Source organism: Mustela nivalis (assembly GCF_964662115.1).
Source record: "Mustela nivalis genome assembly, chromosome: 17".
In the NCBI taxonomy this organism is placed as follows: domain Eukaryota; kingdom Metazoa; phylum Chordata; class Mammalia; order Carnivora; family Mustelidae; genus Mustela; species Mustela nivalis.
The window spans coordinates 2,499,402-2,527,003 of NC_139036.1; the positions used below are offsets into that span (position 1 = coordinate 2,499,402).

At 58.9% G+C, this 27,602-nt stretch overlaps 2 protein-coding genes across 8 annotated transcripts; one reads left to right on the forward strand and one right to left on the reverse strand.

Annotated features, from left to right (window-relative positions):
• Nucleotides 1–81: 81 nt before the first annotated feature.
• RPAIN (RPA interacting protein) lies at nucleotides 82–6,876 on the reverse strand. 7 transcript variants are annotated; one of them, XM_082707837.1, is made up of 7 exons: nucleotides 6,475–6,876; nucleotides 5,184–5,354; nucleotides 4,123–4,183; nucleotides 3,249–3,360; nucleotides 3,055–3,118; nucleotides 1,876–2,016; nucleotides 82–197 (listed from the first exon to the last, which is right to left on the reverse strand). In XM_082707837.1, the coding sequence occupies exons 1-7, from the start codon at nucleotides 6,712–6,714 to the stop codon at nucleotides 168–170; spliced, it is 819 nt and encodes a 272-aa protein (XP_082563963.1). In that variant the 5' UTR covers nucleotides 6,715–6,876; the 3' UTR covers nucleotides 82–167. The 7 variants fall into 7 exon arrangements, 4 of the variants coding, with proteins under 4 accessions (XP_082563963.1, XP_082563962.1, XP_082563961.1 ...); XM_082707836.1 differs by having other exon boundaries at nucleotides 82–461; nucleotides 6,475–6,845; XM_082707835.1 differs by having other exon boundaries at nucleotides 82–732; nucleotides 6,475–6,845.
• A 140-nt stretch (nucleotides 6,877–7,016) lies between these two features.
• Nucleotides 7,017–27,523, forward strand: NUP88 (nucleoporin 88). Its single transcript, XM_082707833.1, has 17 exons — nucleotides 7,017–7,383; nucleotides 9,738–9,907; nucleotides 10,646–10,771; nucleotides 14,103–14,189; nucleotides 15,285–15,461; nucleotides 18,642–18,828; nucleotides 19,147–19,294; nucleotides 22,423–22,521; nucleotides 24,697–24,787; nucleotides 25,412–25,513; nucleotides 25,878–26,036; nucleotides 26,289–26,414; nucleotides 26,500–26,565; nucleotides 26,656–26,736; nucleotides 26,829–26,955; nucleotides 27,039–27,157; nucleotides 27,315–27,523. The coding sequence occupies exons 1-17, from the start codon at nucleotides 7,096–7,098 to the stop codon at nucleotides 27,376–27,378; spliced, it is 2,217 nt and encodes a 738-aa protein (XP_082563959.1). The 5' UTR covers nucleotides 7,017–7,095; the 3' UTR covers nucleotides 27,379–27,523.
• The last annotated feature ends 79 nt before the right edge of the window (nucleotides 27,524–27,602 follow it).

Below are 27,602 nucleotides of genomic sequence, written 5' to 3' on the forward strand. Positions count from 1 at the left end.
TCTTCCCCTCCAGCCTGTGTCCCAACACACCAAGAGCACAGAGTTTTAGTACAAAATCCGATATAAGTTAAAGGCTGGTGATATAAGTTAAAGGCTGGTATTTACAAAGCCCTGTCCCAGGCAGAGCGAGTCGTGTGCCCCAGAAGAACAGGGAGTGGAGGTCGGCACTAGAGAATCACAGCCCATGTGTCGCAAGCCTGGATTTGGACAGAAGAGAGTCCCGGTCACACACACCATCTCTGTGTCTCAGCAGCAGGGATGCAGGGGTGGCATTCAGATGCCATCATGAGGTGGCCTTGGTGGGGTGTCTGCACGCGGGACCCCACCCTGCAGTCCCAGGACAGTGGCACATGCGCCAGGAGCTCGAAGCAGGTCCCAGACACGGACTCTGAACAGCCTCCCCGCAGGTCACCGGTGGCTTCTCATGGCCTCATGGGGAGGTGAGGCTCTATCGCCTGAACCTGGGATGGATGGGCGTGCCTGCTGCAGGCAGAACCTGAGCCCACTGCCCGGGTGTGCCAGCACACCTTCTGGGGTCTCTCCCTGCAGTCGGGGCACGCCAGAGCACAAAGCGGTCTCCCTCGATCCTCACCACCACGCAGAGGAGGCCGTCCGCCCACACGGCTGACATCCCGGCTCTGGCGCACTCCATCCTATGACCACACCTCACCCGGCCACATCCTCACGGTAACCTACACCCGCTCCTCCATGTCCAGGCTGAACCTGAGTCCCCTGAAGTGAAATCAGAGGCCTAGTGTCCTCAGACGCTGATGGATGCCTCTGACTCTCCCTCATTCCTGTCTCATCTTTGCTGTGACTCCCTGTCATCTCTCCCAGGGCTACCAATCCCGCTGCTCGGAGCTGTTGTCCAGGGAGGGGACCCTGGGACTGGGCTGGGGTCCGTGAGGATCCTTTGCCCCCAGACCTGTGTCTTCTGCTGCCCCCACTCCCCACCTGAACCCCCGTCTGCACACACACGAGGGTCCAGGGGCTGGGAGAACACACCCGTGTGTGATCTTGTCATCCAGGACAAGCGCACGGGCAGGTCCCTGTGGTAGTGCTGCGGGGACACAGCTTTAGGCTGAGAGAGAGCAGGAGTCGGGCCTCCAGGACGTGGTGACCAGCCAGGCTCACTACATATGTGTGCAAATCATCCTGGAGCCAAAGGCCTTTCAGACCCAGAGCCGCGGGAGCAAGAGCGTGTGGGCCAGAGACCCTGCATATTCGAGGCTCCGGGGGTGCATCTGGAGCAAAGGGAGCAGCCGCCTCTTCCTCAACTCCACCCGCCATGCTCCCTGCCTCCCACCCAGGGGCCGGCAGGGCCCCACCACTGAGCAGGGAGCAGCAGGGGTCCCCAGCACCCGCTCCAGTCAGAGTCTGCAAGCTGTCCCCAGTAGCCGGGCCCACATTCACCTCCAATGACAGCACGGGGCCAGCAGCATGCAGGCAATCCCACCGCTTCCTGCCCCACCGTCCAGCCGTCTGGTAGCTGCAGGCCCTCCCTCCCTCGGTGACCTGCTGCCATCCTATTTCCTTCCGGCAGGCCCACACCGGCAAGGCCTCTCTGGGTGTCCTGAGCACGGAACCATCGGCCGGGTCTCAGTGCGCCACTGCCTGTCAGCCGGGCCTACCCCTCTGTCCCAGCCCTTGGGGTGCCCATGGATCTCCTAGTGTAAGTGACACGTTACCTCCACTCTCCCATGCCAGTAAATTCCTCAGAGACTAAACTGTACTTGTAAACATCTCCCCGCCTCAAAAGAATGCCATAACGGAAAAAGAAAAGAGGAAAAATCTACCCGCTTGTATGATTTCTGCTAGGGTGGGAACAATGCCAACCATGGCCGGTTCCGCCACGGGGTCCCATGGGAGGCTTACCACGCAGCTCATGAGAAGACTGGGCTTTTCTTCTGTCCCGTCCGTGACGGAGAACTCAGGCGTGTGCGGACAGTGTGTACCGTGCTCATTGATGCTGTCCTCTAAGCAGGCTCGAAGCTTTTGCTCCGTCAATCCTGGAGACTAGCAAATAAGCCAGTTAAGCTGCAACCTAACCCCACTCACCTCTGAGCCGACAGCCTGAAAATTCCGACTCCTCAAGCCGCCCACTGGGATGGCTCTGCACAGCCTTCCAACGTGCTCACGCTCCTGGCTGTGCTAAACTCCGTGACCGCAGCAACCCTCTGGGTGACTGCCGCCCCCCCCTCCTGCGTCAGCAGCACCAAGAGGGCATGGGGTGCCGCCTCCCCGGTCCCTCTGCCCCCCGCGGCTGCTGTGTCCTTCCCAGGAGCCAGCACCGCGGGGCCCAGGCCTGTCACGCTGTGTTAAGCTTGCCGTCATATGTGTTCCAGAACCCGACAAAGAGAATGAAAACAATGCTTTTTCCTTTTCTTCAAAGGTAAGGAATGGAATGGTTAGCAAACGCTCAAAAAGAGGGCTTGTTTAAAGAACAGGGAAAGCTGCTGAATCACATCAACGATAGGACAAACTCGAGTCCACACTCTGCTCCGCGGTGCACTTTACAGAACCAGGAGGGCAGACCTGCCCCCTCGGGGCCAGACGGGCACGACTCGGCTCCCATCCGCAGAGCCCCACCTGGGGCCTGGCCAGTACAGATGTGTCTGAAGCAGACCGCGAGATGCTCGTTGTCCCCATTCCCCGCTGCAAACTTTCAGCCATATCACGCCCAGTAAGAAGGTGCCTTCGTGTTTCGGGACCACTGAGGCCTATGTTCGAGTCTAGTTGAGTCTTCCTAAGTGGGAACTTCACACGAAGGCAGATACAAGTGTTTCCAGTTCTCCCTGTAAAGGTCTTGAGCACAGGGCGCTCACCAGCGGGGACCAAATGGCTGGGACAGCCACAGTGTGTGCCCATCCCCAGGCCAGCTCCGTGGGCCTTGTGGGCCCCGTGGGCTCTGTGGCCGCTTCCCAGACACCTGTGTGAGCTGGCCAGGGCGCCAGGAGAAAACGCACTCCATCGGCTCCAGCGCCAGCAAAGGGCCTCCAGCAAGCGGACACATGTGGGAAGGAGGGACACGGGATGTGCGTGTGGAACACTCACGTGCGAGGAGAGGGACAGGCCACACGGACACGTGACCACACCGCCTGACACTCTCAGGTTGAACCTGGAAGCAGAGCTGGCATCACAGCGCGCCGGGGCCAGCACCGCAGGACCCCCAGACCCTTGCAGACAGCCAGCCTGCGGGGGGACACGCTGTCCACCCATAATGCTAAAAGAGGTTTGGCATCTCTTACCTCACGCACACAGGACAGATGAGGGGGTTCGCCTCCCACTCAGCCAGCATGACACTGAGACAGCACTCGTCGAACTGCAGGCTCTTCTCGTACTCACTGAGGAGGCACTGTTCTGCGGGGCAAAGGGCAGCTGTAGCGCCCTTCCTGTCTCCCATCCCAGGCCTGTCCCATAGCCCAGCCTCACCCACACCAGACAGGAAGCCCCGCAGGACGCCGCCACCCAGCACAAATGTTCGCTGCTCTACCCGGCTTTGTCTTGCTGGCTCCCGCCCCTCTCGCCTGTCCCGCGTGTGCACGAGCACGACACGCGGCCCCAGAGGCATCGGGCTCGGGGGATCGCTGGAGAGCTCGGACCCTGCCTGGGCACGAAGAGCGGAGTTTAAAACAATCTGTTCCCCAACAACCATACGCCCAGTCTGTGCTGTTCACAGCCCGTGTTCGCTCGTGTGGCGAGCACACAACCACACCAAGGATGCGGCAGGAAGGAGGGGCAGCAGCGCCAGAAACGGGTCCATGCGCTACAGGTCTACGCAGTATCTACACGGCTATGCTGGCCAACCCTAGCCCGCAGGCCACACCAGCCATCAGTCTTCTAAATCACATCCTGCTGGAACACAGCCGCGCCCATGAGGCCTGTGTCCATTTTCACGCCACAGCAGAAGGCGATCACACGGGATGCAGAGCCTGAGCACCAGGCCCAGGCACAAAGACGCATTCTGGGGAAGAGCCAAGACTTCAGGGTAAAAGCAGGGATTCCTGACACCCGCCTGGAGCTGGCCGCAGAGGACGGGGACAGTCAGGAAGGCATTCTGCTTTGAAAAGTGCTCAGTGCCAGTTTGCTAGAGGCAGGTGGAGGGACCTTGCCCGAGGTCACCTTGGTCAGCCAGCTCCTGCTGGATCTCCTCAAGCACAGCCAGGTCCAGCAGCTCCTCCAACTGCAAGAGAAAGCAGAGTCCCCTCAGCCAGCAAGTCCTGATGACACGGGCTCCAGAGGCTAGTGTGAATAGCTTCGATGCCAAGGAGAAGCCCCTCCCCGTCCTTCCGTAGGAGGTGCCGCCCATGCGGCCATGGCATCCCGCTAGAAAGCCATCAAAAAATGATTAAACCACCCAGTAACAAGATAAGGGCCCTGCATTTGGGGGGAGATGCTAGAGGGCAGAGGCTAAGTACTTGTTCTGCCAAAGCTCCGGAGCGGCTGGGGCCTTCCTAAGCCTGCCCGCCTCACTTGGGGCCTCTGCGAAGCAGGCACAGACCTGAAGGGCTCTTGTGACCATGAAGCAGGACTGTGTAGCCAGAAGTCTGGCCTGCACCAGGACACCCAGTAGGGCTCCCTATAACGCATTGCGACTACAGATGGCCCTGATGCTTCTGGAACAGCTGGCTGAGGTTTTCTCACATCGACCTCACGGTGCAGACCACGCTCTCTTCTGCATGGGGTCAGGCTGGGACTCCGTGAAAGCAGAGCTCAGGGGCACAGGACAGGTAAGGACCCAGAGCAAAACCAGGGTTGGAATTCCAAAACCAGGGACGTCCAAGCCAGGGCTCTTCCTCGCACACAGTAAACGGTTTCCGATCCACACCCAGCCGGCGACACTGGCCTAGGCGAGAGTCAGAAAGTTCCTGGATGCCCTCTTGCACAGAGAGGTTGCTAGCGCAGGTCTGCTAAGTCAGAATTTCCACTGAGGGAGCCCAGATGTCTTTGTTTTTAGTTTTGTAGGATGCCATGATACAGAATGTTGGCAGAACCTGGTGTTTAGGAACCATGGACCTAGAAAAGTCTAACCTGAAAGACAGAAGAGTCTGGGTTCCAAGCAGCTGGAATCCTGACTAGGGGCTGGAGGATGGAGGGTGACTGGGACCAGAGGACCAGGGGACACAGGGCAGGCCCTCTTGGTGCTGTAGCACCCTCTCTGGAAGCACATGTCCCATTCTGACCTGGGTCAAGGCCTCTGGACAGCTGTCCCTGGCCCGCAGAGCGCTCCACTCTTCTTCCATCACCTCCTGCACCAGAAGGGGGTTCTGAGCTCTCCTTGGCATGTTGCCTCCAGCCTGGCGGTATCTGTTCAGGAGTCTGTCCCGGCTGTTTCTCATTCTCTCCAGGCATCCCTTGGAAGGAGAAATGGAGCGGAGCCCGTAAAAACAAAAAAAAAAAACAAACAAAATTAGGCGTGTCTGGGTGGTTCAGTCAGTTAAACATCTGCCTTTGGTTCAGGTCATGATCCTGGGGTTCTGGGATGGAGTCCTGCACTGGGCTCCCTGCTCAGTGGGGCATCTGCCTCTCCCTCTTCTTCTGCCCTTCCTTCCCTCCAGACACATGTACTCTCTCTGAAACTCTAAAAGTTTTTCTTAAACTAAATGTTACATCAACTGAAACTTATAAACACAAAATTCCAGCCATAACCCTAATTACTATTTTTGCATTATTTCTGCGCAGTCCTTATTTGCAAACAAGGGAAGTCATCACGGTTTATGTACTCGGTTCAGCACATTCGGATTTTATTTTAGAGCGAGAACGGGAAAGAGAGTGTGAACTGGGCGAGAAGCAGAGGGAGAGGCTGGGGAAGACCCTTGAGCAGAGGCCGAGCCGAGCATGAGCCCAATGCGGGCGGGATCTCAGCACCCTGAGATCGTGACCTAAGCCTAACCAAGAGAAGCCGGAGTCGGCTCCCCGCGCCCCCCGGGTGGGACCCTCCGCGACAGTGTCCTTCGTGGCAGTGTCCTAACGGCTCGGCCTCCGCTGCGCTCCGGCGGGACTTTCCTGCACGAGGGGTTCAGCCGGGGACGACCATCCCTCGCGCCCGAGACCCTCCAGACGCGCGGCAGAGTTCCGGGACCCGCTACACGCTCCTCGACGCAGGGCCCTGGCTTCGGCGGCGGCTCCCGGGAGGCGGGCTCGCGGGAACGCGCTGCCGCCGGAACGGTCCGGGGCGGGCGGGGCCGCCGAGACTCCGCAGCAGACGGCCGCGCCCGCGGGAGGACAGCGGGTCCCCTCAACCCCCGACGCCAGCAGGGTGGGGCGCGCGGGGCCTCGCGGCGCTCGGCGCGCGGCGGCCGGGCCGCCCCCCCGCCCCCGCACGCAGGCCCGGGAACTCACGCAGCGCCCGGCCCGCTCCGTCCCATCCCGCCCCGGGGCCGCCGCCGCCCGGCGCCCCGCACCTGCCTCGCACGGGGGGCGACGAGGGGAGGGACGGCGGCCCCGCTGAGGCCTCCCAAGCCCCGCGCGCACCTGCCGGAAAGCCTCCTTCCACGGCGGCGAGCCCACCGCTTTGTACCGCGATCGGCGGCCCGAGCCCGGCGCCTCCGCCATCTCCTGTCCGCGGGCGCAGCCGCCGGGCAGCCCCGCCCCCACGGGCGCGCAGAATCCTGGCCGCTGTAGTTTCCCGGCGCTCCGCGCGCCCGCCCGCGGGGCCTTCTGGGAGGTGCCGACCCGTCCAGGGACCCCGAGGAGGCGGGGCCGCAGCGGCATATGTGAGGTCAGCCCCACCTGGAGTGAGGGAAGTAGGTCTTGAGGGAAGGTTTCGGACGTCCAGGCTTAGCCAGGCGGAGGTGTCCACGCAGCAGTCGGACGCCGCTCTCAAGCTGTCCCCGGGGACTGGCCTTCCCTCAGCGATGGCCCCGCCTGACGGCCGGCCTCCCTTCGCCCCGCCCCCGAGGCACGCGTGCCCGGGCTCCCAGCTCAGTGATTGGCCGGAAGGCTGCCGACCGGCACTCCCCTTCGCCCCGCCCCCGAGGCGCGCGTGCCCCGGCTGCCCGCTCGCTGATTGGCCGGAGCGCGCCGGCGGGCCGCGGATGGGCTGTGCTCAGCGGCGCGCGGCATCACGGGGGCGACGCGCGCAGTCGGGTTAAGATGGCAGCGGCGGAGGGCCCCACGGGAGATGCGGAGCCGTGGCAGTCCTGGCTGCCCAACCACGTCGTGTTCCTGCGACTCCGCGAAGGGCTGAAGAGCCAGAGCCCCGGCGAGGCTGAGAAGCCGGCGTGCCCGTCGCCGTCCGCGCCGCCGCCGCCGCTGACGAGGAGCCTGGTCGTGGGGCTGGGCGGAGAGCTCTTCCTGTGGGACGGCGACGGCGGCTCGTTCCTGGTGGTGCGCCTGCGGGGCGGCGGCGCGGGCGAGGAGCCGTCCCTGTCCCAGTACCAGGTGGGCCGGGCCGCGCGTGCTGCGCGGGGGGCGCGGCGCCCCCGGCTCTCCTCGCGCCCCGCCCCCCCCCCCCCCCCCCCCGCCTTCCGCTTCGGCGCGGCCGCTTCGTAGCCTGACGTGGCCGGGCTCCGTTCCCCGGCGGAGGCTTGCGGACGCCCGCGTGCTCTCGGGGGGCCCGGGCCGGGGGCGCGGCCGGGGAGCCGTGTGCAGGTGCTCCGAGGCGAAACCCAGCAGGCGAGCACGGCGGGCTGGGTCTGAGACTCCGTTTTCGTGGGGCGACACCCGCCAGGTCGCGGGGACAGATTCGACCTCCTGCCGCGGTCGCTGTGAGCGCCGAGTCGGGGTCGGTCTGGAAGCGGCCGCTCGCGGTTTCGTGCCGACGTGGAGGAGGGGTCCCCGGTCCTGCTTCCTCTCCCCGCTAGAGGATGAGCCGCCGCCGGGTCGGGCAGGAGCTGCCTGGGCTCTGGGTGAGCACAAGCACGTGCACGCGAGCAGCGGCGCGCTGGGCTTCCTGCGGTCCAGCGCTGGCCTGAGGGGACGGTCGTCCGTGGTACACGCGTGCGGGTCTTCTAAAGACTGGAAAACGTATTAGAGGTGTCGCCCGTTCTGACTCGTGCCTTCTGTCGTGGGCCCCTGCCCAGTGCCTGCGGGGGAGAAATGCGGGGGTTTTATCAAGGTGCGGGGGTGTTTCTGGGGTTCTGAAGACCGGTCCCAAGTTGACCCTCTGTTCCTGTAAAATTTCTGTTGGCCAGAGTGATCGGAGGCGCTGGGCGGCCCTGTTCAGCAGCACGTAGAGCGGCCCTGATTAAGTCCATGGTGTTCGCTGTCCCTCTTTTCTACTCCACCGCCACCGAGGCAGGGTCATGCCTGTCAGTCTTGCTTTTGTATCCCCGTTCTTCCCAGGCTGCCCGAGCGGGTGGCACTCAGGAAACTGAGGGCTGAGTGGCTCTCAGCCTTCCAGAATCTCACCGGCAAGAAAGCGGCCCCGCGTGAGTTGCAGATTTAAACGTTGATTAAAGGAGAATAGTGACTTCAGAAACCAAGTAAAGCAAAGCCCCTATGTTTGTAATTGTCACGCATGATCTCAGGTGTTTGGAGGGTAAATATATTCCGAGAGCAGTGGCCTCTGTTCGGTTTGAGATGGACCCGATCGGACAGAAAGATGGTGGAGTCAGCGAGGACCACCGACGGGAGACACATGCACTTGGCTGGACTCAGCGAAAGGCCGCTGAGCCGCAGCAGGGAGACGGGCGGTAGAGCGCTCCTCATGTGCTGTGTGCAGAGTGGTGGTGTGTGGAAAGATCCTGGCTGAGGGTTTCTCCTTACGGGAGGGTGAGTGATACGTTGGCGTCTCCTGCTTTATGAGTGGAAGTAGAAAGGACAGAAGATGGGGGTGTGGGTGGTCAGGAGAGAAGCAGCAGGACATGCCGCTCCGAGGAAGTGCGTTGTTGTGAGGGCTGGTGACACGGGGACAAGCAGTTTTGAGAACCCCCGAAAATGCCGTGGCTCTGTGATTCTGCTGTGCGGGTCTGACCGCACGAGCTCTTGAAGCTCTTCTGTCCCGGTCCCGTTCCTGATACCGAACAGCAGCCGCCAGTTATGAACGCTCTGAGTTCACTTCTTGCTGCGCTGAAACACCTGGAGCCGGCTTTATGCCATGCATTGTGCTGAGGGTACACAAGGAAGGACACAGTGTCAGGAATTCGGTTAGCTGTGCAGGACGGTCGGGGTGACCTCAGTGCAGGCTGACAAGGACCGCGACAGAGTCATCCAGAGTGCAGAGGAGACACACGTACCCCAGCTGGAAGATCGGGGTAGTGTGTCAGGAGGTCTTCCCAACTGTGACAGCCGCCGCAGAAGGAGAAGGAAGAGCTGTCGAGAGACGCAGAGGCTGACAGAGCCTGGTGGCTTTGTGGACATAGGCTGACCTGAGTGGGCATAGAGACTGTCCAGGGCAGGCTGGAGTTTGGTCATAAAAAGGCAATTGATGTGTAGTGTTTGTTTTTCAAGGGAAGGGAATCTGGTGCGGTTTATGTTATGTCCCGATCTCAGTGGTTAAAAATCTCCAGTGAGTCCCTAGCCCAGGTGTGGGTCATAAAAAGGCCATTGATGTGTAGTGTTTGTTTTTCAAGGGAAGGAAGTCTGGTGCGGTTTATGTTATGTCCCGATCTCAGTGGTTAAAAATCTCCAGTGAGTCCCTAGCCCAGGAGGCGTCACTGCCCTGCAGTTCCCGGCGAGGAAAGCAGCGCCTGCCTCCGGTGCCCGACCAAACTACTCCGGGACAGTCGTGCTTTCTAGGAATTACCGCGTAATTACTGCAACGTGAACTGTGACCAGTTTGCTTTGTTTTCCAGAGATTGCTCTGCATAAATCCGCCCCTGTTTGAAGTCTACGAAGTCCTGTTAAGTCCAACGCAGCATCACATAGCGCTTGTGGGAACCAAAGGACTTACGGTGTTAGAGCTACCTAAGAGATGGGGGAAGAACTCTGAATTTGAAGGCGGAAAATCAACAGTGAACTGCAGGTAAGTTGAATATCCGTTTATCGTTTGTCGGTTTGGAACACACGCGGACAGCGGCTCAGGCCCCTTGGTTCGCCAGCTACATTGTCTGTGCTGCGGATCCAACAGTACAGGCCGCCAGCTGGGCCGCACCCGGGCTTCCTGCTGATAAGATCTGCACCTGCCTGCGAGCCTGCCCTTCTGCCTGACGGCTCATAGCCGGCTAACCGGAGTTCAGCTTGGTCGTGTGTGTAGAAATAAGATAACTTTTGAAAAGCAGTTACTACATGTGAGTCAGTTTAATTTAACTAATCTTAATTTTTGTATCTTTTCAACAATCTGGAAAAGCCAGAGCCTGAAAGATGTGTTGACGAGCGTAAGATAGAAACCGCCTTTAGTTCTGCAACGTTTCATTTCTAAAATCTGTTTCCGAAAAAAAAAGGAAAAAATCCGTTTCCCCGTTTCCGCGGTTAGAACATAGTGTCTGATTCTCTTCCCAGGCCAGTAAGGCAGCCGCAGCAGTTAGTGTGTGTGGAGTCCCTCATGAGGGCCGGTGTGAAACTCTGATTTAGAAATTGGTTTCGTGTGGGTCCTCTTGTGTGCTCACTGAATGGGGGCTTCGAGTGCTCTTCTCGGCAAAATGTGGGAGGAAGAAAGATGGCGAAGGGAATGAGAGTAGAGTGTTAAGATAGGTTTTCCCATAGAAGGTCTTTGGTCCACATTCTGCAGAAAGTTTTGGACAAACTACTGTCTTCATTTCAGTACCACTCCCGTCGCTGAGAGATTTCTCACCAGCTCTCCATCTCTGACGCTGAAGCACGCCGCCTGGTACCCCAGTGAGCTGCTGGACCCCCATGTCGTGCTCTTGACGTCAGACAACGTGATAAGGTGCGATGTCTTTCTGTCTCTAGCTTTGCACAGGGACGGCCGGTGGGCCCCCAGGTGGGTCACTGGGGATCACAGCACCTGTCTCAGGCTGCTCTCCGCACTCAGGCCCAGCGGGCTGTCCGACTGCGCTAACTTCGAGGCCTTAATTACTGCTCATCTGCCCAGTCAGGCCTCCCACCTTGACACTTCTTCGCTAACCTGCCCAGGAGCCTAACCCTAACCCCTCTCCTGGTGCTCTGCTGGAGGCGATGCCCCGTGGGGAGCAGAGAGTATAACTGGGAGTTGAGAGATCTGAATTCTCGTCCTAACACGCCACTTCTGTCTTGGAGATCTTAAACTTGAGAGGAGCATGCCACTTCTGTCTTGGAGATCTTAAACTTGAGAGGAGCTCAGTTTCCAGCTCCGTAAAACGAGCTGGTTTGATTGGACAGGTTTTGAACTCTGATTAAAGGCCCTATTCCTACGGAGAATTCTGTGGTATTTACGTAGTTAGCTTCCTGGATCTGCCTTATGTAAAAGCTGTGTCAGGACTCCACCGAGCTGCAGACAGCTTCGTCTTCCCTCCTCACCACTTTTTTTTTTTTTTAAGATTTTATTTATTTGACAGAGAGAAATCACATGTAGATAGAGAGGCAGGCAGAGAGAGAGAGGGAAGCAGGCTCCCCGCTGAGCAGAGAGCCTGATGCAGGACTCGATCCCAGGACCCCAGCTGAAGGCAGCGGCTTAACCCACTGAGCCACCCAGGCGCCCCCCCTCCTCACCACTTTTAACTGTGCCCTGCAAGCTCCTCCTTTACCGCTGGCTGATGACCCCTTCTGGGCCTTTTACACAGATCTCATCGCTGTCTGGTTACTTTCAGCTGCTCAACTCAGTGTGTCCAGTTCGGAGCTCTGATGTCCAGTCCATACCAGTTCTGGGTCCTGGCCCGTCACACAGGCCAGACCCCAGGGGAGGGGACACTTGTGCAGAGGGCATGACCTGATCTGGCTCTTGCTTCTGCCCCCACACTTGGAGGCGGGGTGATGTGCAGGAAGGGGGCTGCCTCCTGCTTCCTCGGGAGTGAAGGGAGCTGAGGCTGGCTGGCTGGCAGGCAATGGGTCCGAGCCTGATTTCCGGGTCGTCTGGCCCCATCTGCTGCTGGTGGCCTCCATTGACACGGCTCCTCTGTATAAACGTTGTGTGTCACTTCAGGGGCTGCTCATCACTGAGGAGCACTGTCTCCCACTGGCTCTGTCCGCGGTCGGGCCCAGGGCCTCTCTGGAGAGGGAGGGTCCTCGCACTCGTGCCGCCATTGCAGTCTTTCCTGTGGCATCATGGTGACCACCCTGCTGTCCTGGAGGGTGACTGCTCTGCCCTCCAACAGCCACAGGGACCTGGGCATCAGTCCCACAGTCCTTTCTCACACTGCTCCAGCCCACCCCCTGATGTGTGATGTGTGAGTGGTAGATACTGCGTAGCATTCACAAGCCCCCAACCCCAGGCTGTGACCTGTCCGGTTCACTCAGGAATTCCTTACCTGGGACCTGCAGCTTCCTGCGGCACATGTGGATTCCGCGAGGACACGAGAGCCCGTCTCCCCACATTATAAGCCCCCCTGAATCTGGTGGAGTGTCTCCCTCCCTGCCCATCTGGCTTTGGAGCTGGACACCCTCCTGCCACAGAGGTTGTTATGTCCAAGGAAGGACTCCTGATGCCCCTCTCTTGGTCTTTCAGCACGTCTGTGTTTTTACTTATTTTTTATTTTATTATTTTTTTAAGATTTTATTTATTTATTTTTTTGACAGACAGAGATCACAAGTAGGCAGAGAGGCAGGCAGAGAGAGAGGAGGAGGCAGGCTCCCTGACAGAGAGAGAGGGGGAAGCGGAGAGCCCGATGTGGGGCTCGATCCCAGGACTCCGGGACCACAACCTGAGCCAAAGGCAGAGGCTTTAACCCACTGAGCCACCCAGGCGCCCTACGTTTGTCTTTTTAAAAAGATTTTACTTGTCAGTGAAGGAGAACACAAGCCCGGGGAGGGGCAGAGGGAGAGGGAGAAGCTGACTCCCCGCTGAGCAGGGAGCCTGATGCAGGACTTCATCCCAGGATTCCGGGATCATGACCTGAGCCGAAGGCAGACACTGCACTGACTGAGCCCCCAGGCGCCCCTCCTCTGGTCGTCTTTTCCTCCCCTGGGAAACTGGGCGGCAGGAAAGGGCGCTAGCCCAGACCTTCCTGTAGTTAAGCTTGAGAGGAGATGTATTTGGTCTCAGCTGTTGAAGGTTCTTTTTTAAACATGGGGAACCTGGGGGGGCTCGGTTGGTTGAGCGTCCGACTCTTGGTTTCAGCTCAGGTCGTGATCTCAGGGTCCTGAGATTGAGCCCCACGTCAGCCTCTGTGGTCAATGCGGAGTCGGCTTGAGGTTCTCTCTCCCCGTCACTCTGTCCCTTTCTACTCTCTAAAGAAACAAACAAAAAGACACATACGGGTAGTTACTGTGTATCCTAAGCTTTGGACCCTGTTGACAGTTTCCAGGCACCAAGCTCTCCCTACCCACCCCTGGCCCCCATGCCCCCCGCCATGCGCGTCCCTTCCGGCAGGCACATTTGATTTAAAGTCAGCGCTGCTTACTCGCAGAGAGACCGCAGTGCGTGTGTGCTGTTGGGTCATGTTTTCATCAGAAATCTCTGGTAAGACATTTTACTGGTAGTGGAACAAACGATGTTCAGAGTTTCTCAAGGTTGTGGAGGTGAGTGATTAACTCAGTGAGGGTTTGTAGGTGATGTCGGGTTGCTAACAACGATACTGGCCTTTAGATAGTTCTCCGCACTGCTGCCACGCGCTGCGAAAGTTTACGTTATTTTAAATCAAATGATGCTGGCAAGAAAAAATTTTTCCCGTTTTATACTTCCCTTTGGGAAAGTAGGGGTGATGTGATACTGCATCTTTGTGTAAGGGCAGTGCCTATAGACTGGGACCCAGCGTCCCTCCCCGTGGCCCGGGGCTGCCACGCATGCGGCTCCTCTACAAGGCTTGTGTGCACCAGGCAGGGGCAGGTGGCACAGGGGAGCTGGGCTGCTCAGGGCAGTCGGGCGGCACCTGGATGGGGGCGTGTGCCCAGGGCCTCAGGATGGGGGAGTGGGGCAGGACGGCCTGCAGGACACTTGGAGGGACTTCGTGACAATGGGGAGAGTTTTTGGAGGTGCCGTCGTTGGAGAGCAGGTGCAGCGCACCGCTCCGGCAGAGACACGGTCATGAGCCTGGCAGGACGGCACCAAAGCAGCGACCTGCCAGACCAAGGGCAGACTCGGGATGGCAGAGCTCTGAGTGCAGCTCTCTCCCACCCACTCCTAGGGTTTACTCTCTGCGCGAGCCTCAGACTCCTGCCAGAGTCATCGTGCTTTCAGAGGCGGAGGAGGAAAGCCTGATACTCAATAAAGGGTAAGTTGTTCTTCGTGTCTGGAAACGGTTTTTCAGCTTATTGGGATCACAGATGTGCTTTTCACAGACACTCAAGGTTTTCTGTCGCTGACCAGCACACTCTCAGCGGCGAGAAAACACCCGTGTTCGGAGCCTCATGTGGGGCTGCGGTCTTCCTGGATGAGCAGTTATACCAACCTTCAAAACACAGACGGGGTGTCTCTCTTTTTTTTTCTTTTTTTAAAGATTTTATTTATTTGACACAGGGCACAGGCAGGGGAAGCAGCAGAGGGAGAGGGAGAAGCAGACTTCCCACTGAGCAGGAGTTCGGGGTCATGACCGGAGTTGTAGGCAGACGTTTAATGACTGAGCCCCCCAAGCGCCCCCAAAGACAGCACGTTTATCACTTGTCTGCCGTAATTACAAAGGTCGTGTGTGTTTTCTGTAGGAAATTGGGAACGCCTACGGGAAAATATTAAAGAGAAAATGAAACGTCTTGTGGTCTCCTTTGTGTCTCCTCGCACAGCAGCCGGGGGACACTTGGGTATAAAGCAGAGGGCTGTGCGTCCCTGCTGCCCCGCCCCGCCGATTTCCAGCAGGCATCCCCTGCCTGCCCCCCGCCACTCCTCTCCCGCCCTGTGCCCCGGCTCTGGGCCCAGCCACCTCAGCCACCTCACCCCTCGTTCTCACGCAGCCCACCCTTACCCGTGCTCCCACCCGTCCTCTGGCTCTGAGCTCAGATCGCAGCCCGTCAGGGTTCCTCCCCTCCACTTCCTTCGTGACATCCTTCGCTGACGCTGCGTCGCGTGCTCCTTTCTTGGGTCTCGGGCGTTGCTATCACGAGCTGGGGGTGGGGGGCTGTCAGATTCCCAGATGTGTGGCAGGAACCTATGCCATTCTCAGTGGCTTTTCAGGCTTTCTTCGTCTCTGGTTCGTGTGTGTCTGCGGGTTTAAGCTGCTGGAGCCGGAGCCTCGCTGTAGGCCAACGCTTCTGTCATTTGGGTGTGGGGTTTTTGTTTTCTTTCTTTCCCTTCCTCACTGAATGCAAATTCCATCCCTGGTTCCTGCTGCTGCTGTTTCGTTCCTAACAGGCCCGGGCTTTACCTGTCTCCGCAGGAGGGCGTATTCAGCGTCCCTGGGGGAGACGGCCGTCGCCTTTGACTTCGGGCCGCTATGCGCCGTCCCGAGGAGCGTGTTCGCGCAGAAGGGCAAGGGCGAGGTCGTGGCGCACCCGCTGTACATCCTGTGTGAGAACGGGGAGACCTTCCTCACGTACATCAGCCTGGCACACAGGTGAGTGGGGGCGCCACTGCCCGGAGCACAGCTGCCACTGCGGAATCTGGGCGCCGTGGTTTTCAGGCTGCAGGAGCACGGCGGCCCTGTAGGGCTTGGTTTCCGTGAAAAGACTGGTTCTGAGCATTTGGCCTCTGACTTCCTCGCCATTAGCCACAGACATACCGTGAACAAGGTGACATAGGCGAGCGAGGCGCCGAGGGGAAGGGCAGACACGGCAGTCTGGTGTTGAAAATTCCGATTGTACCCCGACAGCGCTAGTGGCACAGAGACAGTGAGACTCAGGGGAGGGAGAGAGGGTCACACTGGAGGAGGGAGGGAAGATTTCTCGGAGAGGCCGCGTGTCTAGTGCAGGATTCCCCAAGGGCCGGGGAGGGGTGCCCCCAGGGAGTATGAAAGCACGGGCACGTGTCAGTCACGGCCCAGCGATGGGACATTTGTGGCAGGAGCAGGGGTTCCTGGGACACGGCATCAGGTCACAGAGCTGGCAGTATCTGCCATGGAGAATGTGATGGAGTTAAGACACCCAGTTAAGGAATGTGAGGTCGGGGTGCCTGGGCCACTCAGTCTTAAGTGTCTGCCTTTGGCTCGGGTCATGAGCCCAGGGTCCTGGGATCGAGCCCCACGTCCAGCTCTCTGCTCAGCAGGGAGCCTGCTCCTCCTCTCTCTCTGCCTGCCTCTCTACCTACTTGTGAACTCTCTCTCTGTCAGATAAATAAAATCTGTAAAAAAAAAAAACGTTTAAGAAAAGGAACATGGGATTTTCCTGTATAGGAGTAGGGCTGTGGGAAGCCGGTGATGGCTTCTTAACAGAAGGGTAAGGTGGTTGGTAAGGGACACGCGGGGGCAGAGAGACGTTTGAAGGCGCAGTTGCACACGGTGCCGACCGCCTGCAGGACCAGGACTGCACCGTTTGGAAGCGGGGAGAGGTGCCCACAGTAGATGGTACAGAGGGAGGATCTGGGAGACCTGGCTGCTGGCCGGGCGAGGGGTGACCCTCTCGTGCGAGTGCCATGGTCCGCAGGGGCAGCTAATGGGGCGGCGGGCAGCGCTGGTACCGAGGGCTCGTCCGGCTGCCTGTGGGACAGGAACGTGGGAGCGCTTCTCAGACAGCTGGAAACGCAGGCCTGGGGAGAAGAGGCAGACGCTGGAGCAGAAGATCGGAGTCAGGATGGGCGAGTCAAGGGAAGATAATTGGGGGCGGGTTTGTAACCAGAAAGGCCTCTGGTTAGAGGCTGAACATTGTGCTTCAGTCTTGAACAGGCTCAACAGGTAGTAGCCGAGGCAGATCCGGGTGGGGCTGTGGGGCCGTGCAGGGTGGGGGGGGGGCGGCTGGCCTGCGACACCAGGTTGCTGCTGACATGGGAGTTTGGACTGGGGGCATCTGCGTGCAGATGCCACGGAAGTGACCCCAGAGCGCGAGGAGGGGGAGCGGAGCCACAAGGGAGACAAAGGCCAAGAGCTCACTGGGCGCAGGGTTGTGAGGACTTTCTCCCGTCGGCTTCTCCGTGACCCGAACGTGCTCCAGCTTCCACACAGGACCCTGTCTGGGAGATTCTGTGCCAATGCCATTAGCCTGTCGCCGCCCAGCAGGACACCTTCTGCGTGCTTGTACATCTAGTCTAGGCCAGTCCCCAATTCTCTTGATTTCACCCTGACAATTCCTGGAGTGCGAACCCCCTTCTCTCCATCCCCTCATTCTGGCTCTGGACCCTCCGCATCTTCTGCGCAGAGCCTCTCCCCTTCCACCAGCGGCCCCGAGTCCCAGTTCTCCCTCCACGTCCTGCCTTCGCGACTGTCACATTCCTCCTGCAAATGCATGGCTCTGAGCCTTGAGTGTCACCCCTGAGACAGCCCAGGTCCGCTGGTCCTGGGCCGCCCTCCTGGAGCTCAGTTGGCCTAGACCGCTCCTGTTCCCACTATGCAGTCTCCTTCCTGTGGGTACTTGACATCCGTGCTTTCAGAACTTTCCAGAGCTGTTCCTTGCAGCGTTCACAGCCTCCTCCCGGAATAGCCGCTTTGCCGTTGATCTCATTCATTCCTGACCCCTTTCTCATCTCACTTGGGGTGGTTTTCTGTTTTTAAGATTCACTTAGGGACGCCCGGATGGCTGAGTTACGCATCTGCCTTTGGCTCAGTTTGTGATCTTGGGGTCTGGGATCAAGTCCCATATCGGGCTCCCTGCTCAGCGGGAAGCCTGCCTCTGCTGCTGCTCCCCCTGCTCTCAAATACATGGATAATGTCTTAGGGGAAAATGTTTATCGTAGAGAGGGAGAGGGCACGTGCGGCAGGGGCAGTGGGAAGGGGAGAGACTAAGCAGACTCAGCACTGAGCGCTGAGCCCCGTGCGGGGCTCAATCTCACGAGACTGAGATCACGACCTGTGCCAAATGCAGAGTCGGACGTTCAACCCTCTGAGCCACATAGGCGCCGCCTTCCTTCACTGTCTGTCCCCACGTTCCTTTCGTGCTTTCCCGTGTTGTCACACTCTGCCCACGTGTGGTAGTTCTCACTACACATCTGCTTCCTCAGCTGAATGTCTGTCCCTTGGGGTGTCCCCCGGCACTCAGTGACGGCGTCTCTACAGAAACACTGTGTCCGAAGCCCCGGAGAGTCTCTGCATTTTCCAGCGTGCTCTTGTGCATGTGTGGAGCGGGAGGGAGTGGGGCTTGCAACAGAATCCGGGGAGCGCTGGTCCTCGGGACTGTGTTGGGGGAGGGGACCAAGCACAGGTGTTGAGGGGTGGGGGGGGGGCCTGAGTGGCCTCAGGAAGCAGCTGAGGGTTTGGCAGCGAGGGTCTCCCTGGGGCTGATGGCAGGGGTCGGTCAGTAGACCGTCAGTGGCGCGATGAGGGAAAGGGGCCTAGATTGGAGCCTGGTTTCTCAGCCTCCACAGTAGGGACGTTTGAGCTGACCAGCACCCTCTGTTCCTCCACGCACCAGTAAACACCTCCCCAACCCGTTACAACCAGGAATGTCTTCAGACATTGTTCCTGTCCCTCGGGTGCAGACGTCTCTGGTTGAGAAGCACCAGGGGGAGAGCCGAGTCGGGAGAGACAGGTGCCAAGCTCGGGGACAGGCGGGGCGGGGTGCGCCGGCCACAGGACCTTGGTCCAAGCCAGGCTGGGAGTGGCATGGTTCCCTCTGCGGAGGCCCACCAGCGTGTGTCCCTGTTCCCGCAGCGCCGGGGGTGTGGGGAAGCTGCTGGGCCCACTGCCCATGCACCCCGCAGCGGAAGACAACTACGGCTATGATGCATGCGCCATCCTCTGCCTGCCCTGCGTCCCCAACATCCTGGTGATCGCCACCGAGTCTGGAGTGCTGTACCACTGTGTCGTGCTGGAGGGGGAGGAGGAAGACGACCAGACAGTGAGTTGGGCGCCGGGGGTTGGGGTGGGGAGTTGTGGGGGGAGGCGTCCTAGTTGGGGTGAAGGCAGGGAGCAGGCGGGCTCTGTCTCGCAGCACGGGGATGCGGCTTCCCTGGCTGGCCCGTCCCGAGGTGTGGCCTCTAGTGACAAACACAGGGAGCCGGGCAGCCCCCAAGTGGGCTCTTTGGAACCTGATTTGCATTTCCGGGAAACGAGAAGCTGTTCTATCCTCTGGTCTCCTTTGGTCGGGAGGTGAGGGCGGGGGTGCTGTCGGGCAGGACAGACTAGATTGTCTTAGACAGCACTGCTGCTTCCGCAGTCGGAGAAGTCCTGGGACTCCAGGGCCGACCTCGTTCCGTCTCTGTACGTGTTCGAGTGCGTGGAGCTGGAGCTCGCCCTGACACTCGCCGCTGGGGACGACGACCCCTTCGATTCGGACTTTTCTTGTCCCATCAGACTGCACAGAGGTAACGGGGTCCTGCGTGTACGGGGCCGGGGCCGGGCTGCTCCCAGGCATACAGAGGCCCAACGAGCCCTGAGTGCCCTCCAGGACCAAGAGAGGCCGGGCGGGCTTCCCAGGTTCTCAGCCGGTCTGCCGTCTGGAGCCTTCCAGACCCAGCGGGGAATTTTCCTGGTCCAGTTCAAAGCTTATGTCATGATTCAAATCCGGAATCTACACAAACCTTAGTAAATGTTAAAAATCCGGTCACAACAGGCCACTGAGACGCTACGGCTTTAAAACCTGTTTTGCTTCTAGACACGTCGTATGACCGGGTGAACGCGGTCCTTTTACCTTTGTCTCTGTGAACTGACCTGGGCCGCTACCAGATCTTTCCGGCTTCTCTGTGCGCATCTGGGGAGCTTCTGCCGAGACTGCTGAGCCCCTGGAAGCCGGGGCCATTGGGGTGCCAAGGGCTGAGCAGAAGGAGCCGGGCTCCTGCTGTGTTTGGGGACAGCTCTGACACGAGCCAGCCTCCTGTCAGCCCCTCCAGCTCCATCTTCTCATCTGAAACGGGGTGACCCTGGATGACCTGCGAGGCCGCGGATACCAGTCCCTGCGATCCCGCTGTCCCTCCACCTCTTCCTGGAGTCTCCTCTAGGTTTCCCGGGCCCGGGCGGAGACGGGAGCTGCTGTTTGCAGGCCCTAGAGCCGCCGGCTCAGGTCCAGCTCTGCAGAGCGGACAGCAGGCCTTCAGGGCTCGGGGTTCTCGTGCAGTAGAGCAGCCGGGGGAGCCCACTGAGCGCATCTGACTAGACGGTCCAAGCAGTAGGGGTCAGAATTTAGAAACGAGGACACGGGGACCCGGTGAGGTAAGGGACACAACGCTCCTTGGTTCCTTATGAAGAGAACAGGTGTCTGGGAGACCTTAGACGGAGGCGATCTTGTCCTAGTTTTTCCGAGAGCGGATATGTCATGGAGGTTTTTGACTCATTCATGTTCGTACTCAGGGCATGTCATGGTCACCGAAATATACCCAGATTTTTAATGACTGAGTGAGTGGCTGCTGAATAGTGGGGTGCTGGCAGATTCCCGCTCAGTGACGGATGTTACCTCTTCGTGATAGATTTCTGGTTCCTTCCCAGCACTGAGGTTTTCCTGTTGACTTCAGTGCAGACATGTTTTGAAAATCCGTTGGAAACCATAGACCTAAAGAGATGGTTTGAGCCTAACATAAAGTCTCAAGTTTGGGCAGTTGAAGAGAAGCTTTTTAGTATTTTATTGTTCAGACAGGGGACTGCCACAGACCAGGGCTTTTAAAGCTTTGTAACAGCCTAATGTTGTTTGAAGAGGGAGTTGTGCAGAAGCCCAACATGTAAAACAGGACAAAAACGCTAACATTCGCTTTGCAGCATTTACTTACTGTGAAGTCAGCAGTAAGAGGGTTGTCAGACAAAAGGAGGTTTTCATTCGGGGATTATGGGGGACAGCTGCCTCTTTTTTCTTCATCAAGTAGGCTGCATGCCCGACGTGGGCCTTGAACTCATGCCCTTGATGCAAGGGTCACACACTCTATCAACTGAGCCAGCCAGTGCCCCGAAATTTTTTTTTTAAGATTTTATTTATTTATTTGACAGAGGTAGTAGGCAGAGAGGCGAGAGGGAGGGAAGCAGGCTCCCTGCAGAGCAGAGAGCCCGATGGGGTCTCGATCCCAGGATCCTGAGATCATGACCTGAGCCGAACGCAGAGCCACCCAGGTGCCCCCCAAACTTTTTTTTTTTTTAAGATTTTGTTTTTAAGTAATCTTTACACCCAACATGGGGCTTGAACTCACAGCCCCGAGATCAAGTTGCGCGCTCCCCTGAGCCAACCAGTGTCCCTCAACACTTGCATCTTCAATCAGCTTTAGCGTGTAAATTATTCTGTATCTTGTTTTAGTTGTTTAATGTTTTGAAAGTATCGAGTTGCAGGGATAATTATTCGTAAATATCCAGGAACTCTTGTTTTAGTGTTAGCTGGTCTCCCTGGTACTAGGGCTCAGAAGTATAGGAGATTTCATTGAAACTGCGAGCGGATCCTCATACTTCCTCGTGTAAATGTGAAGCATTCTCAGGGTGTCTCAGTCACGTCCGACTCTTGATGACGGTTGAGGTGGGGATCATGGGGTCGTGACTTTGAGCCCCACATTGGGCTCTGTGCTCAGTGGGGGCTCTGCTTGAGAGTCTCCCCACCCCCAACTCTCTCTTGCAGGCATGCACACATGCTCCCTAAAACAAATCTTTTCTTTTTTTTTTTTTTTTTAGATTTTATTTATTTATTTGACAGAGAGAAATCACAAGTAGTTGGAGAGGCAGGCAGAGAGAGAGAGAGAGGGAAGCAAGCTCCCCGCTGAGCAGAGAGCCCGATGCGGGACTCGATCCCAGGACCCCGAGATCATGACCTGAGCCAAAGGCAGCGGCTTAACCCACTGAGCCACCCAGGCGCCCCAACAAATCTTTTCTTAAAAAAATAAGTAAATATAAAGGATTGTCAGACAAGAATTGTATTTAAAAAAACAAGGAAACTCAAAACAGCATACACTTGGGGCGCCCAGCTGGCTCAGCTGGAAGAGCGAGTGACTCTGGATCTCAGGGTCATGAGTTCAAGCCCCCTGTTGGGAGTAAACTCACACAAGGAAGAAAAAAGAATTCAAGCTTAAACTAAATGTAAAACCACCTGCGAGCCGACATTATCAAGAAAGAACAGCCAACACCTGCCTGGATGCACAGTGATGGGGCTGCTGGCTCCACGGTTGTCCCCGTGTGCTGTGTGCTGTGCCCTGTGCCCTGCCTAGAGTAGCTTGGTGGGGGGGACACGTGCGGCACAGGCGTTCCTGCAGGGCCACTCCATTTTAATTTGAAGAGTGGTAAATAAATGCACAGCGGGGATAGAAAGGCAGCATGTATATACGTGTTGGTGAACTCTTTGGTTGAAAAATACAACTTGTGTTTATTTTAAAAATACTTAAAATGTATTTGAAAATGGAATTCAGATCTTCAAATTTCAAAACCACTGACACAGTAGTGTGACGGTCCTGCAGACTGTGCTTGTTGGCTGCTGGGGCGACTGTCAGTACTCTGACGGCTGCCATCGTATCATTTGTGCTTCCATTTGCAGATCCCAAGTGTCCCTCAAGATACCACTGCACTCACGAGGCCGGCGTGCACAGTGTTGGGCTCACTTGGATTCATAAACTTCACAAATTTCTTGGGTCAGGTGAGTTTTCTGTACTTTGCAGTGTGTTTCCTGGATTCTGTTTGAAAGTAGTTTGGAGTCATGGTGCCTGGGCGGCTCAGTGCGCTGAGCGTCCGGCACTTGGTTCCGGCTCAGGAGTCCTCCGCTGGACATCCGGGCTGGTGGGTGACAGGTTCTGCCTCCCGCGCTTTCCCGTAAGAGCTGCAGCTCCGGCCCCTATGTTCAGCGGCATCGTCAAGCAGGCAGGCAAGGAAAGGAGCCGAGGAAATAAAGGCTTCAAGGTTAGGAAGGCGGAGCCACAATTCTCCCTTCTGACACCGCAGTCTTCTGTGCCCATTACAGGGCGTTTGTGCTGATGGTTTCCGAGGGCTTGAGGCTGCAGACACCTGTGTGTTTCCATGCACTAGTAGAGAATGATCCAAAGGAGAGTCACACAGTCCCATTTGTACTGGCTTCAGAAGAGAATCCTTGAGAATGAGTTTAACAAAAGTGAAAGTATAAGCGTAAAACGACAAAATGTTACTGAAATAAGCTTAAAAAAAAAAAAAATCCCATGTTCATGGACCAGAAAATTAGTACTTTTTAAAATGGCAACATTTAACGGTATGCAGACTCCATGCCATCCGGGTCTGAATTGGCAGAAATTGAGAAGCTGATCCGAAAACTCATTTGAAATGGGGCCCTACAATAGCCAAAACGGTCTTGAAAAAAAAGAATCCAGTTGAAGGACCCATACTTGCCAACTTCAGAGCCTCTCCCAGAAGGTGTGGCGATCCCAGCACAATGCGGACATAGGAGACCTGCGTAGGTCGGTGGAATGGAGGGACAGCCCTGTTGGTTTCCGCAGGGCCCAGCACGGGTTGGCCGGGGCGAGTGGTCTTCCTGACCCGCGGTATTGGGACACGTGTGCATGCAGCCGCGACAAGACAGAATTGGACCCCTTCCTCACACCGTGACACAAGAGTGACTTAGACGGGATGACAGAAGTGAAACTGTAGAACTCGTGGAAGAAAACCCTGTGACAAAGCGAAAGGACCATCCACGGGGTGGAAGGAAGTGCCCGGCCCAGATCTGCTCACGGACTTGGTAGCTGGAGTACGCAAGGGGCTTGTGGAGCCCCTCAGACGACAAGAGCCCAGTTCAGGGACGGACAAGGGGTTTGAGTGACATGGCTCGGCCGATGAGGTGCGCACGGCCAATAAGCGTGGGGAGACGCATTTGGCAGCGTTGGTCCCAGAAGGGAGATGCCGCACGAGCCCTGGACATCAGGGCTGTCAGAGCGGCTAGTCCCAACCGGCCGTGGCAAGCACTGTCAGCACAGGCCTTGTGGACCGGGACGTGGTGCCACGCAGGGCAACAGTCTGGCCCCTCCCCGGGTGACCCACAGTGTTACCCGGCATGGTGTGACCCGGCAATTTGCTCCTCGGCACACACACATGTGTGCACACTCACACCAGGAAGCAGCTCTTGGCAGCAGCATTGGCGCGATCGCCCAACAGCCAGGCATCTGTCGCCGCCAAGCGGGCAGCGGTCCAGCCATCCAGCGGGATGTCCACCAGCACAGGGGAGGGGTGAGGTCCAGCTCCGCTGCGGCTCCCTGTTGCGTGGCTCTGCGCATGGGGACCACACAGAGCAGGCTGGCACGTGACCCAGACGGTCCACCGCGGGGGGATGGGGAGAGGGACGAATCAGCCAGACTCGCGTGGTTGCTCACGTGCGTGGGGCTTCCTTTCGGGAACTGAACAGACTTAAGATGTCTTATTCGCAAGAGCACGAGCGCGCACAAGCAGGGGGGCAGCAGACGGGGAGGCGAAACAGACGCCCGCTGGGCAGGGAGCCCCATGTGGGGCGTGATCCCAGGGCCCCGAGGATCATGACCTGAGCCGAAGCAGCCGCTGCGCCGACTCAGCCCCCAGGCGCCCCTCGTGAAGAGACTTAAATCTCCTGGTGGGTGTACAGCTCTCGCTCCCCCCGCCCCAGAGCATGACGTGCCGCGGTGGCTCGCGCACTCTGGGGCCGCATTTCGGGGAGCTGATGCGGAGTCAGCCTGCGTCTAGGCTACTGCCTGGACACAGTCGCTTTGCTGGCACGGCCCACACGAGGCCGGGCTCTGGCACGGGCACTTGGCCATGTCTGGGGGGTGCCTGTGCTGTGTGCGCAGGTCGCTGACCGGGTCCCTGGGCCCCTCCCCTGCAGACGAGGAGGACAAGGACAGCTTGCAGGAGCTGGCCGCCGAGCAGAAGTGCTTCGTGGAGCATATCCTCTGCACCAAGCCGCTGCCCTGCAGGTAAGGCCGCGTGTTCCCCTCCCCATGGGCCGCTGAGTTCACGTTGTCAGGTGCACGCAGACCACCCACGGACACGACCACTGACCTGAGGGGCTGTGGGTCAAGCCCCCTGCCTGATGGCCACCCGCCGTGTGCCCCTGTCCTTGCTCATGACCCCGAGCTCATGTCAGGGCTTCAGCGCGGGCTCCCGTGCGCATGTCTGCCGGAGGCCCTCCTCGTGCGCTCCGGGGTGCGCTACTGAAGGTGAGTCCGTGAGGGCACAGACCGCTTCTGTCTGTCGCATGCTGCGCTGTGCTCAGTTTCTGGCTGAGGGACACTTGGTCCGTGGACGTTCAGGGAGCAAGGGGATAGAGAATGACCCCAGCTCAGTCCCGGGGTCACTGCGTCACTGTCCTGCCGTCATGCTCGTGGGCCCCAGGAGGGAGGGTGGGTTGCAGAAGGCGCGTGGACGGGGTTTGTGGGTGCAGGAGCTGGGCCCGTAGGGGAGGGAGCGCGGGAGAGGGCACAAGATGGGGATGGGAGGTGACCGGGACTCAGCAGGATGGCCTTCTGGTCCCCAGCTCAGTGCTCTTGCAGGGCGGTGCATCCCAGGCGTGTGACAGCCCTGCGGCCATGTCTTTCCAGGCAACCAGCACCCATCCGAGGCTTCTGGATCGTGCCCGACATCCTGGGGCCCACCATGGTCTGCATCACCAGCAGCTACGAGTGCCTCATCCGGCCCTTGCTGTAAGTCCCCTCACGTCCCCACATACTCCGCCGTCCTGCTTGGGGAGCCCTCAGCCAGGCTGGGGCGGATCTAGGATCCCCGCTGGAGACGCACGGTCTGTTTGTGTGACAGATGGTTGTGTGGTGCCCGCCCCAGTCCGTTCAGACACCTGCCCTGCATGCGTGCCGTGGCCATGTGGGGATAGTGGGGCAGGGGGGGCGGCTCCCCCAGGGTGGCCAGCAGGGCAGAGCGCTGCATTCTTGTCCTGTCCCTGGAGACTCGTTTTCTGGCTGGTCAAGTTTTCCCAGCTCTGCGTAGACACCCCAGTGGGACTTGCACCGATGCCCCCACGGAAGACGGCGCTGAGTCCCGTGTGTCTTGCAGAAGCACGGTCCACCCGGCGTCTCCGCCCCTGCTCTGCACCCGAGAAGACGAGGCCGCAGCCGAGTCTCCCCTCCGCATCCTAGCCGAGAGCCCAGATTCCTTTGAGAAGCACATCAGAAGCATTTTGCAACGGAGCGTTGCGAATCCTGCCTTTTTGAAGTATGCGGTTCGGGGCGGTGGGGCTCCACCAGGTTCCCGCCCCGTTTTCCTCCTGCGCATTGGTCCTCTGTCCCATGTGTCCCCTGCGTGCTGCCAGCCGGTGTGAGGGGAACCGGGTGTGGTCCGTCAGCGAGACACGGGGTGGGAGGGGCAGATGCAGGGAGAGGGACTACCCGGTGGCCACCGGGAGGACACTTGGCATGAGGGCCCCGCCCTGACGCGGGCGGGGGAGGTGACGGCAGCTGCTGGCAGGTGGTCGGACAAGGCCGCAGCGCCGCCTCCGGAGGAGTGCCTGCAGCTGCTGAGCCGCGCCACACAGGTGTTCCGGGAGCAGTATGTGCTGAAGCAGGACCTGGCCAAGGAGGAGATCCAGCGCAGGTACCGGCCCGTGGGGCCCCCCCTGCTGCCCGCGTGGCCCTCCTGCTGTGTGCACGGCCGCCTTGACAATTGTGCATCCCCACAGGGTCCGGCTGCTGTGCGACCAGAAACAGAAGCAGCTGGAGGACCTCAACCATTGCCGCGAGGAGAGGTAAGTGCCGGGGCGGGCGGGCCACCATGTCTGTGTCTCCGCGTCTCTGCTGCCAGGTGCAGCCCGCAGCCCCTCGGTCTGTGCCGCCAGGAAGAATCTGCGGGAGATGGCGGAGCGCCTGGCCGACAAGTACGAGGAGGCCAAGGAGAAGCAGGAAGACCTCATGAACAGGTCAGTGGCTGCGGGGCGCGCCAGGGCGCAGACACCAGGCCGAAGCTGCCTGGGGCCGCCGCAGCTTGAGTCGCGCACCTGCCTCGCCACAGGATGAAGATGGTGCTGCACCGCGTCCACGCGCAGCTGCCGGTGCTGTCCGACCGCGAGCGTGACATGCGGCGGGAGCTACAGCGCATCCCCGAGCAGCTGCGCCACCTGGGCCGCGCCATCAAGCAGGTGCGCGGGGCGGGTGGGTCTGCAGGCAGGTCTGTGGGCAGCGGTGGTGCAGCACACAGAGCCTGGGCTGTCCTGCCCCGCAGGTGACCATGAAGAAGGACTACCAGCAGCGCAAGATGGCGCGCGCGCTGAGCCCGCAGAAGCCTGCCATGGCCCTCAGCGCCTACCAGCGCAGCTGTATCCAGTCAGTGCTGAAGGAGGAGTGAGTCGCGGGCGGGGGGCGGTGGGAGCCCAGTGGTGGGGCAGCGCGCAAGATCCTCCACCCGCCCGAGCGTCTCCGCTGAAGCCCTTGCATGCGGGTGTCACCGGCACACTCACTGCTTGCGCTCGCAGACCCGAGTGACTGTGTGGTCCCACAGGGGTGAACACATCCGGGAGATGGTGAAGCAGATCAACGCCATCCGCAGCCACGTGAACTTCTGAGCCACGGCAGGTCCCCATGGGCGGACGCGGCCACGGCTCCCACAGGGGCTCACGCTGGACCCAGGAGGAGGCCTTGTCGGCGCGCTCGGCCCTGCTGGTGCATCTCTCCCGCTCGTGTGTATAATTACTGAATAAATGCTTTTACATAGGTGTTGGAATGGACTTTGCGTTTAAGCTGAGGTTTAGGGTTGTGTGCAGCATGGACTTAGGGATTTCCGGGACCG